Source organism: Otolemur garnettii, unplaced genomic scaffold (genome assembly GCF_000181295.1).
Source record: "Otolemur garnettii isolate 467f Iridium unplaced genomic scaffold, OtoGar3 scaffold00005, whole genome shotgun sequence".
In the NCBI taxonomy this organism is placed as follows: Eukaryota; Metazoa; Chordata; class Mammalia; order Primates; family Galagidae; genus Otolemur; species Otolemur garnettii.
In genome coordinates, this window is record NW_003852400.1 from 4,865,030 (window position 1) to 4,879,573 (window position 14,544).

Consider the following 14,544-nt stretch of genomic DNA (forward strand, 5'->3'; position numbering starts at 1 on the left):
AAAAAAAAAAAAAAAAAAGAATAGCATGGCTGAATAGAAAGGAAAATCTCCAAGCAATATATGTCTTCAAACAAATTTTAAAGTACCTTCTAAAAACAGTGCTTTAGGTTTCTTTTATCCTCAAAATATTAGCTTGCCAATTTAAAAAATCCATTCCTGTCCTCCTTAAATAGTCTATGAAATCTTAGTGAAATACATAGTCTTCAGGTTACTTAATAGAGAACTCCAGCATGTAGGAAAATGCCAGCTAAGGAAACACTTTGAATGTCACTAAAGCATTTCATTACTGATCTGAATCTTTGTATTCTGCCAAAACAAGTAATCTAGGAAGGTCCCATTGGTGAGATAATTTTGAGGACAAATAACTTTTAGAATGCACTGCCACACACATCAAAAGGAATCTGGGAAAAGAAAAAATAAATGCACATTTATGAGCAATTTTGACACCCCTAAGAACATTTATTTACCCATGCAATATTAAGAAAGAGCATTATGTTTGAAATTTTGAAAGTTTCCATTTTTATTTCACTTAACTGCTCTCAGAAAAGATTTAACTAATGAAATTAAGTAGATTGTCACTTATCAGTACTTTCCTAGTAAAAAATTGCTACCAATTTGAATTGATAGTTTTAGAGTTGCAAATGAGTTTGGCCTCTTCAAATCAAGTCAAAGTATGCCATTTCTTTTTAAATGTTTTTATTTCAAAATACTAAACGAGTACAAATGCTTTCCTTAATATTTTGTTGGAAACAACAAACTTTTGAAAAAAAATAGTGGCTTTAGTGAGATTCTATCATAATTCCTACATTCTCTTGGCTTGCTTTTGTTGGCTTGCTTTTTCAAAAGCAAAGTGCAGTCTTCATGTCGACTTACCTGTGTAACATTTTGCATTGTACCTGTGGTTTTGGATAAGCTGATTCATTTTGAGGACGTTTGGCATACTCCTTAAACTATGATGTATCTTAAGGTCACTTTCCCAATTCAGTCCGGTTACTTGAACTTGATCAAGTTTTACAAAGGACATAAGTTTCTGTGATTTCATGAATCTCAGTGACATTAAGTCTGTGGATAAAGATTACAGACATGTCATTATTCTGAGTGAGATCTAGAATTCATTGACATACAAACTTGTTGACCCTTTCTGTATGCTTGTAAAATAGAGGGTTATGTTGCCATCTTCCTAAGGATTATTAACAAATTAGTAGATACTCAGAATTAAGAGTCAGATTTATTTATCCCTTGTCAATGCTCATGGTCCACTTTGGAGTGATCCCTGAAATCCACCTGCAGAGTGTGGTGTCCTGTGATAATTGTACTTTAATTTTAACATGCCATTGTAAGTTTGGCCTCTAATCATTGCACTGATGACAGAAGTTTTTAAGTTACTGGTAGAAATTTCATGTTAAGATGAACTGCCCCCTACACTTATGGAAAGATAAATGATTTAGTAAGTAATTAAATGTTGGGTAAATCGAAGTGAACTTCCCTATTTTCTTCAGAAGTAAACTTTTTGTGTAGGGTAGGATGTTCAACTAAAAATGAACATTCACCTAGGATTAATCTAGGAATATCCAAATCTGTTCACAGCTCTGTGTTAGGATAAAAAATGAGTTCCTCACAGTGTAAAGTTCTGTCCAGACTCTATGTGTGATCTCAGAGGTCTCAGCAATGGAACTAAATCAAGATCCTACTAGGAAGCTTCTGCACAGTTCTCTCTGTGGGTACAGAACCACTCCAGCCTCTCTTCCCCTCTCTCCAATTCAGTGTCCTCTGATAAGTAGCAGGGACCCACCCCTGGTGCATCCTCCCTTACAGATCCATGCTCATCTGACCTGGTCATCTTATTAACCCCTGGAAGAAACTGGGATGTCCTTTACACTTCTGCTAAAAGTGTGGTCTACCTTGTTTTTTCTCCATTGCCCACTTCCGTGTGACCATTTTTATTGTCTCTCATTCTCAGAAACCAAAACTCCCCAGTTTAAGCCATTTGGCAATTTTATGTGATGGCTAGACATGTTATAAAAATAAGGATAGGATTGTGTGTGTTCCTCAGATTCAAAGGAACCAAGAAACTGGGCAAGGTGCAAGGTGGGGTGGGGACAGTCTAGAGCCCTGGGAGAGGCAGAGAATCATGAGCAGACCAAAAAAATGTATAGATAAAACTATTCAAGCAATGTAGAGTCAGTGGTTCAATATAGTTTAATGTCAAAGGAGTAGCAGGAAAGGTAGACTTGGAGATATGTCACTACATAAATACTTGGAAGGATGACAAATTAGTCAACCTAGTCAACACATATTTTATTTATTTATTTTTTTTTTTTGAGACAGAGCTTGAGGCTCAGAGCTTGCCCTGAGTAGAGTGCAGTGGCATCACAGCTCACAGCAACCTCCAACTCCTGTGCTTAAGTGATTCTCTTGCCTCAGCCTCCCAAGTAGCTGGGACTATAGGCCCCGATGCCCAGCTATTTTTTGATTATAGTCGTCATTGTTGTTTGGCAGGCCCAGGCTGGATTTGAACCTGCCAGCTCCAGTGCATGTGGCTGACACATTAGCCACTTGAGCTACAGGCACCGAGCCACAAGCACATATTTTACATTTAATAAAGGAGAAAGTAACGATCTCTATGCCAAGTTCACATAATATAGAAACTTAGTAATTCACTCACATTCACTGGTATGAGACAAGTTGTATACAAGTGGGAGTGTAATAAATGATATTATTGCTCTTACATTAAACTTCTTCAGGCTACTTTAATTTTTCCATGGTCCCTTTACCCTGGTAAAGGTAGAAAAGATTGTGAACGTTCTACAGGCTTAGAAAATTTGTTTAGACTTCATAAAACCAGATCGATATGTTCACTTACTGAGAAATGATTAAAATAAGCTTCAGGCTCAGTACTTCAGTAGATTTTGGACTATTTTTACACCATATATATCTGTGTAATTTCCAAAGAATTTGTACTTTTCCTTTTATTAAGCTTAATGTAATATACTAAATACGTTTCTCATTTTGAGGAAATAACGTTTAGTTATTCCAGACAGTGGCTATTTTTGTTAAAATATATTGAAAGAAATCTTCCTAACTAATGATTTAAAATGTGGGTAAATTAAATGCAGGTGGACACTTTCTGGGTGTTCAAGCTCCCTTTAATATAAGTGGTCTATGCTTACAATGAAGGACTTTTTGACAATGTTATGAGTATATTCTGGCTTTCCTCAAAGGTTGGTTTTAAATTAGTTCTTTTCCAAAACATTATAAAACATATTACAACTAAAAAGGAGCTTTCAGTTCAATTCATTGTTTATTGAGAAGCTGTTAGCTGCTTTCTTTGGTGTCATGGGTAGGCCTATTTCTGCCTTTGAGGAACCTGTTTCTTCTTGGGAGAAACAATAAATATTTAACCTAATACAGAGAACAGTTCAGCATGCTATAAAAATAAGGGCAGGATTGTGTGAATAAAAACAGTAAGTTTTGAATCTGGACTGATATCAGAATGAGCCAGGGAGGTTTGAAAAATAAAACTAGTTCCAGACATCCCCCCTCAGAGATTCTGATTCAGTGGGTCTTTTATAAATGGCTCTCCACTGATTGTGATGAAGGCAGTTCGGTGAAAGATTCCATGTGCAAAAATAATTTAGAAGAGGTAGACATCAATTTAGATTAACAGCTGGTGTGATTGTGGAGAGAAAGGAGCACACAGCCACAGTTGGTGAGACTGCGAACTGGTACAACCTTCACGGAAAGTAGAATGGAGAGTCCTCAAAGAACTAAAAGTAGATTTACCATTTGATCCTACTGTAATCCCACTACGAGGTATGTAAGCATTCCAAATTGTATGTAGAATCAGCACATTGTACCCCATAAATGCATTAAGGTATGCAGTTATGATTTAATTTAAAAATAAAGAGAAAAAAGACATTTTTATCACAAAGACATTTGGACTTGACAGTTCACAGCAGCACAATTCACAAATTGTAAAAACGTGAAAACAACCCAAGCGCCCTTCAGTACATGAACGGATTAACAAAATATAGTATATGTATACCATGGAATATTATTCAGCCATATAAAGATGGGGATTTGTATCTTTTGTAACTCTTTGGATGGAGTTGGAGACTAAGTTCACTCCTAAGTGAACTATCACAAGAATGGAAAAACAAACACATGTACTTGGTACAAAATCAGAACTGTAGGTTAGCACCTACACACCTCAGTGAAACTCAAATAGGGGGAAGTGGGGAAGGGGATGGATGAATTCCCACCAGCAGGTCCATTTCACTGGTATACTGCACTCGCTCAGGTGAAGGACGCCTACAACTCAGAATTGATGAAAGCAGCCTAGGTAACCAACTGGTATGTACCCACACATCAATCTAAAATTTAAAATAAAGGAAACCCGTTTATAATTTGTTTTTTTAATTGAGTCTAGAATAGACCATGGTTACCAAAGTCATTTAATATGAAGTAGATAACTTAATATTTCTAAAGATATTTTGTAAAAAAATAAACAAAAAAAGATATTTTGTTATACTTACCTAACCATTGTACTAATGAATAAATATTTCTAATCAATAATTGTTGTAACTCTGCCTACATTTAATTTAACTAATTTATTTCCTAGAGATTTTTTTATATTACATATTTTGTAATTAAAAGTGTACCCTCTGAGGTCAGATTCCCTGAAATTCATCTATAGACTCTGCTTAACAAAGTACCTTGATAGCAGGACGTTCTTGATAGAGATTAGGTCTATTAGAATTATATAGGCCTCTCCTTCAACTTTCTTAGCTTTTAAAAGTCTATTTTCCTAATTCCCATAATGGAATGCAGCCTTCTTCTTCTTTTTTTAAAATTTTTTCTTAAAAGACAGAGTCTCACTTTATCACCCTAGGTAGAGTGCCGTGGTGTCACAGCTCATAGCAACCTCCTACTCCTGGGCTTAAGCAATTCTCTTGCCTCAGCCTCCCGAGTAGCTGGAACTATAGGTGCCCACCACAATGCCCAGCTAGTTTTTTTGTTATTGTTGTTATAATTTGGCTGGGGCTAGGTTTGAACCCGCTACCCTCAGTTTATGGGGCCAGTGCCCTACCCACTGAGCCATAGGCACCATCCCAGATCTCCTTTGCTATCCTTCTTTTCCATCTGTCCTTTAGATATGCATTAATCTCCTCATTTCATTTCTCTTTTTATACCTTCCTTTGTCTGAATGACTTGATCTTCATCCAGGACTCTACCCCCTCCTGCATGGTCATGATTCCCTAATGGACACCCAGTATAGACGTTGCTCCTAGCTCTGGTTCAGTATTGTCTAATAGAAGTTTAATACAAGCCCCATGTGTAAATTTAAATATTCTAGTGGCTACATTTAGAAAACAAAAAGCAATAGATGAAATTATTTTAATAATGTATTTAATTTACATTATTTAATGTAAATAATTTTATTTAATTTATTTAATGCAGAATATATGAAATATTTAATATTTCAATATAAGTGTCATCAATTAAAAAGTTTTAATGAGGTATGTTACATTTCTTCTTATTATTGTGGCAAGTCTCCAAAATCTGGTTCGTACTTTACACTTAAGCACATCTTCAGTACTGGAATACATCTTAAGTACTGGTCCATATTAAGAGGCATAAAATTTACAGTTGAAAAGTAGATTCACATACGCAAGTCTTCCATACCTACTTAAAGGTTTTTCAGTAACTGAAGTATCAAAAGTCATTTGCTTTTAATATCCACATACTCCTTGACAAAATGTGTGTATTTCTTTTAGAAGAACTGATTTACTTTGAGGCAAAAACTTACTGAAGTATTTTTCTTGTTTCAACCTAGCATTATTAACACAGGATTCACAGAGATATTGCACAAGTTGAAAAGCAACTCTAAAATTTTTAACAACAGCAAGATATTCTTCAACTTTGGCTTGTAGTTTCCTAACAGACAATTTATAAAATGCTGGGAATTACAGTTAAAATCTTCTGGACATTGAGTTGTGTTAGGAAAATATATAAAATAATTATTTATATTTTGAAAGTTTCAATTTCAACATAAATTCTCTCACTTTATTCCAGCTAGTTTCGTAATAAACTCTTGCTTTCCTTGACGTGTAAGAGTTAGCTTGCTCATATGAACTGCAATATTCGTGTGAAAAAAACATCCTTATGCCAGGTTTGACACTGATTATTGGTTAATAAGCTAGTATTTCTTGTGTGTCAAGAAAAGCTTTAATTAGAGTTAACAATCTGGGGAATCTTTGTAAAACTCTTCTATGACTTAAAGCATTGGCACAAAACATAAAATTCTTAAATTTATTATCTTCTATTTTTTTTCAAGAGTTCCTTACACTAATGATTCAGAGCACTTGCGTGCACATACTAAAAAATTTTTAAACTGTATCTGTGACACTTTCCATAGAACCAGATTCAAAAAACTGAGTGCAAATATTTTAACTTATGTAATATGTTGATATGAAGTCATCACAAACATTAGTCTCTTATTTTAAAATGCTAAGTCTAGATTTTTAATCTAACGTAGTTAAAGCATTGTGATAGAAATAATTTTTTTCACATCTTGAAAAAGATATAAGGTATAAAATAATGAAAGGTATAAAATGATGAAAAATACTGTGTCTTGAATTCTGGTTTTTGGATAGTAAATTGACATTTCCTCATAGATTGAGAAATCTTTTGTGGGGGAAAACCTAGCCAAAGTATTAATTAGACAGTGCCCCTTAACTCTGCAGTCTTTCAGAGTGCCCTTTTAAAGAATTCATACTTGAACATGCCACTTCTTTGCTCATACGTGTTCAGGAGATCATCATGCTTTTGTGGTAGCAGCCAAATGCCTTAGCATCAAATACACGATCTCATCCGCCTGATATTTCCAACTTCATCTTTCATCAAGTCCTGCTGAACTTGTGACTCTCCCAAAAGGCCATTCTCTCTTCATTCTCTGTGTGTGCCATTCTACTTTTACTCCGGGAAGAAGCACCTCTCCCCGCCTCCACCTATTCTGCTATTCTTTCAAAATTCTTTCAAAATTCAGCAAAGAAATCATCTTCTCGGGAAATATCTCTTGACATCTCCAATCAGCCTACATTTAGCATCCTTCCTTTACCCCCACCTCACCCCAGCACCTTCTGAACAAGATGACAACAGTTACTACCCCATGTTGTAATCGTCCACGCCAGCTCCTGGAGGGCACGGTCCATGTTGTCTCTTTCCCTAGTGCCAGGCACAGTTCCTGGTATGTAATGGTGTTCAGAGAGGGTTTTGGCATATCTATTAACTATCTGATCACATTTACACTGTGTGTGCTTCAAGGGATATCTAACTAAACCTGTGTAATAAATAACTATTCCATGTGTAAGTGGTTCTGTTCATTCTAGCAGAAATGTATTACTTTTAACTAAATAGAGTTGGCTGTCATATTTTAGAATGTTTATTAGCATTTTATTCTTATTCCAAAAAGTCTCTAGCCATTTTATTTGTTTAGTGTGACCTAAGTTTTATAACTGCATTTGGGATTGTGTTACTGGACTTTGCTTTTGTTACTAATTGATCATCTTTCCCCTTTTCTCTTTTGGTTTAGCTCCAACAGAGGCCACTACGCACTCACATCTAGGTAAGTGTTTAAAACTCTTGTCTTAACCTTGAGTTTATCTCCTTGTTTCCCTCTTCTGGCTATGTGAGCAGATGTGGTAGAGGTGACAGAAATCTCTTTGCTTTCTGACTCACTGATCTTTTGACACAGAACCTGCCTGTGGAAGTGATCATTCTGCGCAGCTGGGGGCCTGTCAGGGGACATTTGTGCAGGTTGGGACCTCATCCCTGGGATCCTGTTGAGTGTGACCTTTTGTGTTCTAATGATGAATTTACCCCAGGGCTCCTCCCTGTCATAAATACCAGAGCACAGAGGCTCAGGGTAAGGAGCTATGAATGGGAAAGAATTGAGGTCACTTCAGATTTGAATTTTCTGCTCAAATTAGTACTCATTTGTGAAAAGAGAAACAATTTGGTCATCTCTTTAAAACTTGGAATGAGACTGTTTAAAATTGCTTTTTAAAATGGCACCACAGGGCCAGGTGCAGTGGCTCACGCCTGTCATATTAGCATTCTGGGAGGCCGAGGCAGGTGGATTGCTTAAGCTCAGGAGTTCGATACTAACCTGAATAAGAGCAAGACCCTGTCTTCACTAAAAATAAAAAAACTAGTCTGGTGTTGTGGCAGGCGCCTATAGTTCCAGCTACTCAGGAAACTAAGGCAAGAGAATCGCTTGAGCCCAACGGTATGAGGTTGCTGTGAGCTATGACACCACAGCTCTCTACCCAGGGTAACAGAGTGAGACTTGGTCTCAAAAAAAAAGGCACCGTAATTTTCTTATAGTGGCCCACAGTTCTTTAGGCAAGCATATATGAAGTACAGATTCTGGAAACACTCTGCCTGGTTTACCTCTCCTTCACTGCTTGCTATTTACGTAACACTGAGTACATTTACTTGACCTCTCTATGCCTCAGTTTCCTCATCTGTAAAATAGAATCAATAATACTACCTATCTCATAGGGTTGGTATGAGGATGATGTACTGTATATATCTGGTATGCTGTAAAGTATACAGTAAATGATATAGCAGTGTTTGAAAAGAAACATATGAACTATTAATATAATCAGTGAGGCTTACCCATTGCCTTTGTTTTTTAAAAAAAAAAAAAGTCTCTAGAAAACAAGCGATGATCTCTCAGAGTTCAGTTTCTTGGTTGTGTCAGGAAGACCTATTTTAAGATCAGTTTCCCACATTATGCTCCTTAAGAAGAAGAATGAACAGAAAGCATCCTAGCTGGGTGCAGTCTTTTCAGATGTCTCTCACAGTGGGACTTCCTGATAGGTCGGTTATTTGTCTCTTGGGCTTTTCCTTTCAACCCATAAACCCAATTAATTTCTTTCTCTCTTTGGAAAATCTGCCTTGAGATGCTCTACTTTTATGTAATGCTGCAGCTTGGGGCTCCTCTTATTTGGCAGATGAATGTTAAGCCCTTAGAAGCTCGCCTTCTGGCAGCCAAGACAGGCTGGTGACCCGCAGTGGCCCAGCCGAGTCTCAGCCAGACTGGGTAACTGAGAGAGCTGTACCCTATAGGCATTGCAGGCACAGACTCTAATCACTCTGAAGAATCATTAAATCACTCTCATGCACAGAGTACATCACAGCCTTCTCTCCAGCGTATATCTGTATTCTCCCTGTTCTCAGGCCTAAGGCTTGCAGCCTAAGCCAGTCCTCTCAATACCTGCTGATTCACTGGTTCCCATGGCTTCATTATGTGCTTGCCTGCTGGCAACCTGGTGCAAAGAGGGTGAGGACTGCCATAGGAGGGGATGTCACCAAACAGAATTGGAAAGTATGCTTCCTCGTACTTAGAAGTGATTTTTCTTTCCCAGTGAGTTCAGAGATGTATATTTGAGTGAGCCCAAAACACGTGAAATATCACCTTTTAAAAACATCATGGGTTCTGTTTGTTAATCAAATAATATGATTTAAATTTTTCCAAAAGGCTTCTGTTACCTAGTTCAAATGAAATTGGAAAGGTCCAAATAATTTATGTGAGCTGAAATACACTTCCTAAGCAAGCCATAGAAATCAGATGGGAGTATTTTTTATAAAGTACTAAATTAATGATTACAACTGTGTAGAAGTAATTATCATTTCTCACAGAACCTTAAAAATGAACACACATGCCTTGTAACTGGCCATGAAACTGTTTTTACTTATCCATCCTCTATTCAGTAGAAATAGGTACTATACAGTTTATGAAAATTTTTCTTCTTGACATATCCCCACAAGTGCTTAAAAACAGGTATTTCATATAATCTCAAGTATATTTTGGTAATATATTTAAAGCCATGTATGGTTCCCTGGCACTCCTCTTGACTTCTAAATTGACTTTATCTGGCAGTTTTAGTTACTCATATAATTTCTTCTGTGCTCTTCTAAGAGAAAAAAAGCTAACAATTTGAAGCACATTAAATAAAAAAAAAAATGAATGCGTGAACATAGGGAATGAGATGAGAGGAATGGGAGAAAAAGAAGGAAAACTGAGTCAGGTGCAGCAGAGCCGTTAACCATTGTCCTTTAGTAGTTTAGGGAACCAAACAAATATAATCAACTGCTCATTTTAAATTCAGTTTCAACTTAAAATGCTGTGATTCTTCATAAATACAGCATGTTAACACTCTTGTTTAGCTAAATTTACTGTTATAGTATAATTCCTTCCTAAATACTTTCTTTTTCTTTTAGCTGAAATACATAGTGACAGCATCATCCTGAGAGATGACTTTGACTCCTATCATCAACCAGAATTAAATCCAAATATATGGTAAGTTATTAAAAATGTGCCTTCCTTTTGTTTGTTTGATGAAAAAAAAAATGAAGCCAGCTCCTCCCTAGAGGAGCAGTTACTTAAAATTAAATTGCTGTTTAGTGCTGAGCTATCAGTGAGATCTGTTAAAGTATGGACCTGGGCTTAATGTAGACTGCACCCAATTCCTATTACTTAACTTTACGAACTGAACCTAGGTGCTCCTCAAAGCCATGGAGCTTCTTTTCTTTTTTTTTTTTTTTTTTGAGTTTTACAAGATCATTATGTAGAAAACACTATGGTGTCACATGTCTAATAATTGCATTTATGCCAAGTGATAGAAGGGACCTGATTAATCTGAAATGACAAGTGATTTGAGTCCTACTTCCAAATAATTGCTAAGTTATTGGGTCACCTCATTATTTATATTCCAGTCTTACCTTCAAAGGCTAAGTACAACTCCATGGGATTTTTTGAGGGCAAATAAATAATGAACCAAACTCTCTCATTAAGAACTTGTTGAATACATAAATGGATGTCTGAATTTGTTGGAAATTTATTGTATTTTTGCCGACGTTGAAGGAATAAGTCTGATGACCCAGAAATACAGTTGAGTCTGCATAAGTAGGAACAATATCTGAATTTGGATTTTCTGTGATACTAAACATTTTTTATGGACAATGAAGAGTTCAACATAAATTAAAAACAGAAATCCAAATTGAAAGTTATTAAACTTTCAAGTTAACAACTAAAGTCCAAGTAGTACTCAAGACTAAAACAGAGAATAACTATTTCGTTCTCAAGTGTCAGCATCTGATATTCATTCTGTTTTCTTTTTAGTATTTTCATAAATATTTAGCAATAATTATTTATATGGTAAATTAAAAGGAGGTATGATCCTCCTAGTAGCTAATAGTTTAGTAAGATAGACTCTAAAAACACATTTTTTTAAAGCCTGTAATTCTGGATAGAAATTCTTACATGTGAGATAGGTGAACAAAAATATACTGTTGGAATTCCAAAAAGGAGAGACAACTGTAGTGGGAATTTTTTGGACAAAGTGGCCCTTGACCCCCAAGAGTTGAAGATAAAACATAGAGTGTTTAGGGCTTTAACAGTAGGCAAGGAACCTTCATATCTTTTTAGAAAGAATTATAGATCTAGATAGTATAAATATAGAAAAAATATCAATCTAGACAGAAAGTCTGGTCATTTCTCTGTGAATATGCCTTTAAATATACATTTCCTGAAATAAATTGAAAATCTTTAATAAGGAAAGGCAAAAAGAAAAAAAAAAAAACTTTCTAAGCACTACGTTTACCCAGGAAAAATTCTCTACTTCTGACATTTGGCATTTTTATGTTCCATTAATAAGGATGTTATCAGATGGTTTGTTTCTTTTGAGGCAAGTTCATTTCTGTCAGGCTAATTCATTTCCTTCAGTGACTTTTCTTGACAAATACAAAATGTGACTTTTATGGGGTTCAAATTCTGTTGTTTTTGAAATCAATAAAATGTGATTGATTTTGCTTCACCCATTTTCATGATTGATCTGATGTATGTTTTCTTGACCAAAGTTATGGATTTTGTGTCCCTTTTAGTTAAGCCATGGCTTTTCCTACTTTTTAAAAGATATTTTTCACCTGAAAAAGTCAAGTATGTCTGTCTTCTATCAAATATGCTTCAGAGTGATTTTACTTTATTCCTTATTGTCCACAATCTCCTTCACTTAGCCTCTGGAAGATATAAAAAAAAGAGAGAGAGAAAAGGAAAAAAAAAATCTACGAACCTCTCACTATTTAAGAGATGACTGTTTTGAACTAGAGGTGGCAGAGGCTCTGAGGTCACGCCAGTCTGGTTTGATTCTTGAGCAAACCACTCTTGAGCCAACCACTTGCCAATGGAGGATCTTGAGAAATGCAAAAAGCTTCTTCACTTCTCTGAACTCCATTTCCTTGCAGTAAAATCCTTACAGCATTGTTCTAAAGTTTGACGAGTGTGAAGGGGTCTGGCACCACGCCTGGTGTATTGCAGGTGTTCAATGCACGTTCCTGTGATATATTTATACATTGGACTCTGTCTTCTCTGTGCCCAAATGTGATGGAAATGTCATTATTATTAAAATAGCCTTAAACTAATTTATTTGACTGAGTCCAAGTTTTCCTTTGTTTATCCAAGTTTTCACTTGCATTTGAATGATAAACAAATACCAAATTAAATATACATTTATTATATAATCCACAGAACATGTATTAATGAAATAGCATTATAGCAGAATCATAGAGGAGGAAATAAAGAGGGTATTAGTTGCCTTGAACCCCATAGAAATAGACCTAATCTTCCTAAAGCCAGAAACCAACACCTAGTAAAATCAGATATCCTGGTGAAACATTTTCAGTGAAGTAGCAAAGCCTTGCTTTGTTTTGGAAACTTTTAGGCAATTTTCACCCTCCTGAAGTCTCTACTTTCTTGGTCCACGTTTTGTCACATGAGTTTTGTCTCATAATATTGACTTTGATTCTATTTACCCCAGAGAAGAATCAGAAACCCCCATTGTGGCAATGTGGCAGAGAGATTCTCTCTGCCAATTCTGTCTCTGCCCCACTGCCACAGACCACCAGATAGAAGCAAAGCACCGAGGTGTGTCCCTTGGACCAAATGCTCATGGCTAAAGACATCACCAAATAATCTGCCTCAAGGGAAAAATAAAAATAAATCACATACATGAGCATGTTTCTCCCCTGGGGTTCGAAAAGCTTCATATGCATTACTTAATTTGTAATTTTTTTTTGAGACAGTCTCACTTTGTTGCCCAGGGTTGAGTGTTGTGGCATTATCACAGCTCACAGCAACCTCAAACTCTGGACATGCAAGAAGAGAAAATAAGAAACTGAAGTTATGTCTGTGCAATATTGGGGAGGTGGATCAATTTAAAAGTTAAATCATTCATGACTTATTTGCTTCTGTTAACTTCACCAATGAGTCAACTTTTCATTCTATTTCATGTAATTCTTTAATAACTAGGTTTGTTATCTCATGTACAAATGACTGTACATAAAAAACCAGGAACATAAAACTGTTACTATTATTATGAACGGAGGTATCAGCTAAGTTACAATTCCGAGTGTTTATGGCTCCTGGAAGAGAAACAGGAAACTTTTTACATCAACTCAGTATCGAATGTATTATATACTCATTTAAGTGCTTGAATTGATTTAACAGTCAAGAAATTTACTTGGTGAGAAGTTCAAGTCATCAAAAAATATAAATAATAAAAAGAATCCTTCTCATAGTGGACCTTTATTCTCTTTCTGTGGAAGCAACAACTGAGACAACAGGTCTTGTGAATCCTTCTGAAAGTTGTTCATGCTTAATGCAAGTGTAGCACTTAAAAATTCTACCCATAAACTTGGGTAAAGGAGGAGAAATAAAACTTTCTTTATTCCTTCATGACTCAAGTTAATTTCTTTTGATAGTCTCCCTTCTACCAGGATGGTGGAAACTTAATTTCAGTCAACTTTGGATTGTCTTTTGTTTTTCTTATCATTCAGCTAATTTCAGGGGGCTCATTAGTGCAAAAACAGGTGTAGGGCATGGATGCACCTCTGGTCTCTGGTAAACTGTCCTCTAGTTATTTCATCTAGTCCTTGGTGGCTAGTCCACACAGACAGCCTTCATGCCTGTCCTAAGCACTGCTTCAGGCAGTGGCTCTGTTTTGAACCCAGCATGAGCGTGTGGAGAATGTTCTACAGACCTGGACTTGGGCCATAGGCATCTTTGCGATGCTATGCAATTGTGCATCCCTGGTCTTTCTGCCTCCCTGAGACACAGAGAGTAATCACTTTGATACTTTACCTCTCCATCTGTCTAGGAGTCTGTTAGGGAAGTGGCTCCTTATTGCCCCACTTGCCCAGCTGCTTCTGTTTGCCTTGTTTATTTTTTATTTATTTATTTATTTATTTTTTTATTGAATGGTAACTGTGTACATTGATGCACTTCAGGGGTACAGTGTGGTGTTTTCATACATAATCCAAGACACTTCCATCAAACTGGTTAACATAGTCTTCATGTAACTTTCTTAGTTATTATGTCAAAACATTCATATTCCACTCATATAAAGATTCACTTGTACCCTTGCAAGATGAACCACAGAAGTGAACCCTCGATTCCCTCTCCCTCCCCCCTCTCCCCCC

General features: G+C 36.2%; 1 protein-coding gene across 2 annotated transcripts in view; it reads left to right on the plus strand.

Moving 5' to 3' along the window:
• RELN (reelin) overlaps positions 1 to 14,544 on the plus strand; it is a 479,973-nt gene that overhangs the window by 205,052 nt on the left and 260,377 nt on the right. For both annotated transcript variants that reach the window (XM_003782608.3, XM_023518943.1), the window contains 2 exons: positions 7,595 to 7,627; positions 10,291 to 10,369. In XM_003782608.3, coding sequence (XP_003782656.1) covers positions 7,595 to 7,627; positions 10,291 to 10,369 — 112 coding nt within the window. The remainder of the gene's footprint in view (positions 1 to 7,594; positions 7,628 to 10,290; positions 10,370 to 14,544) is intronic.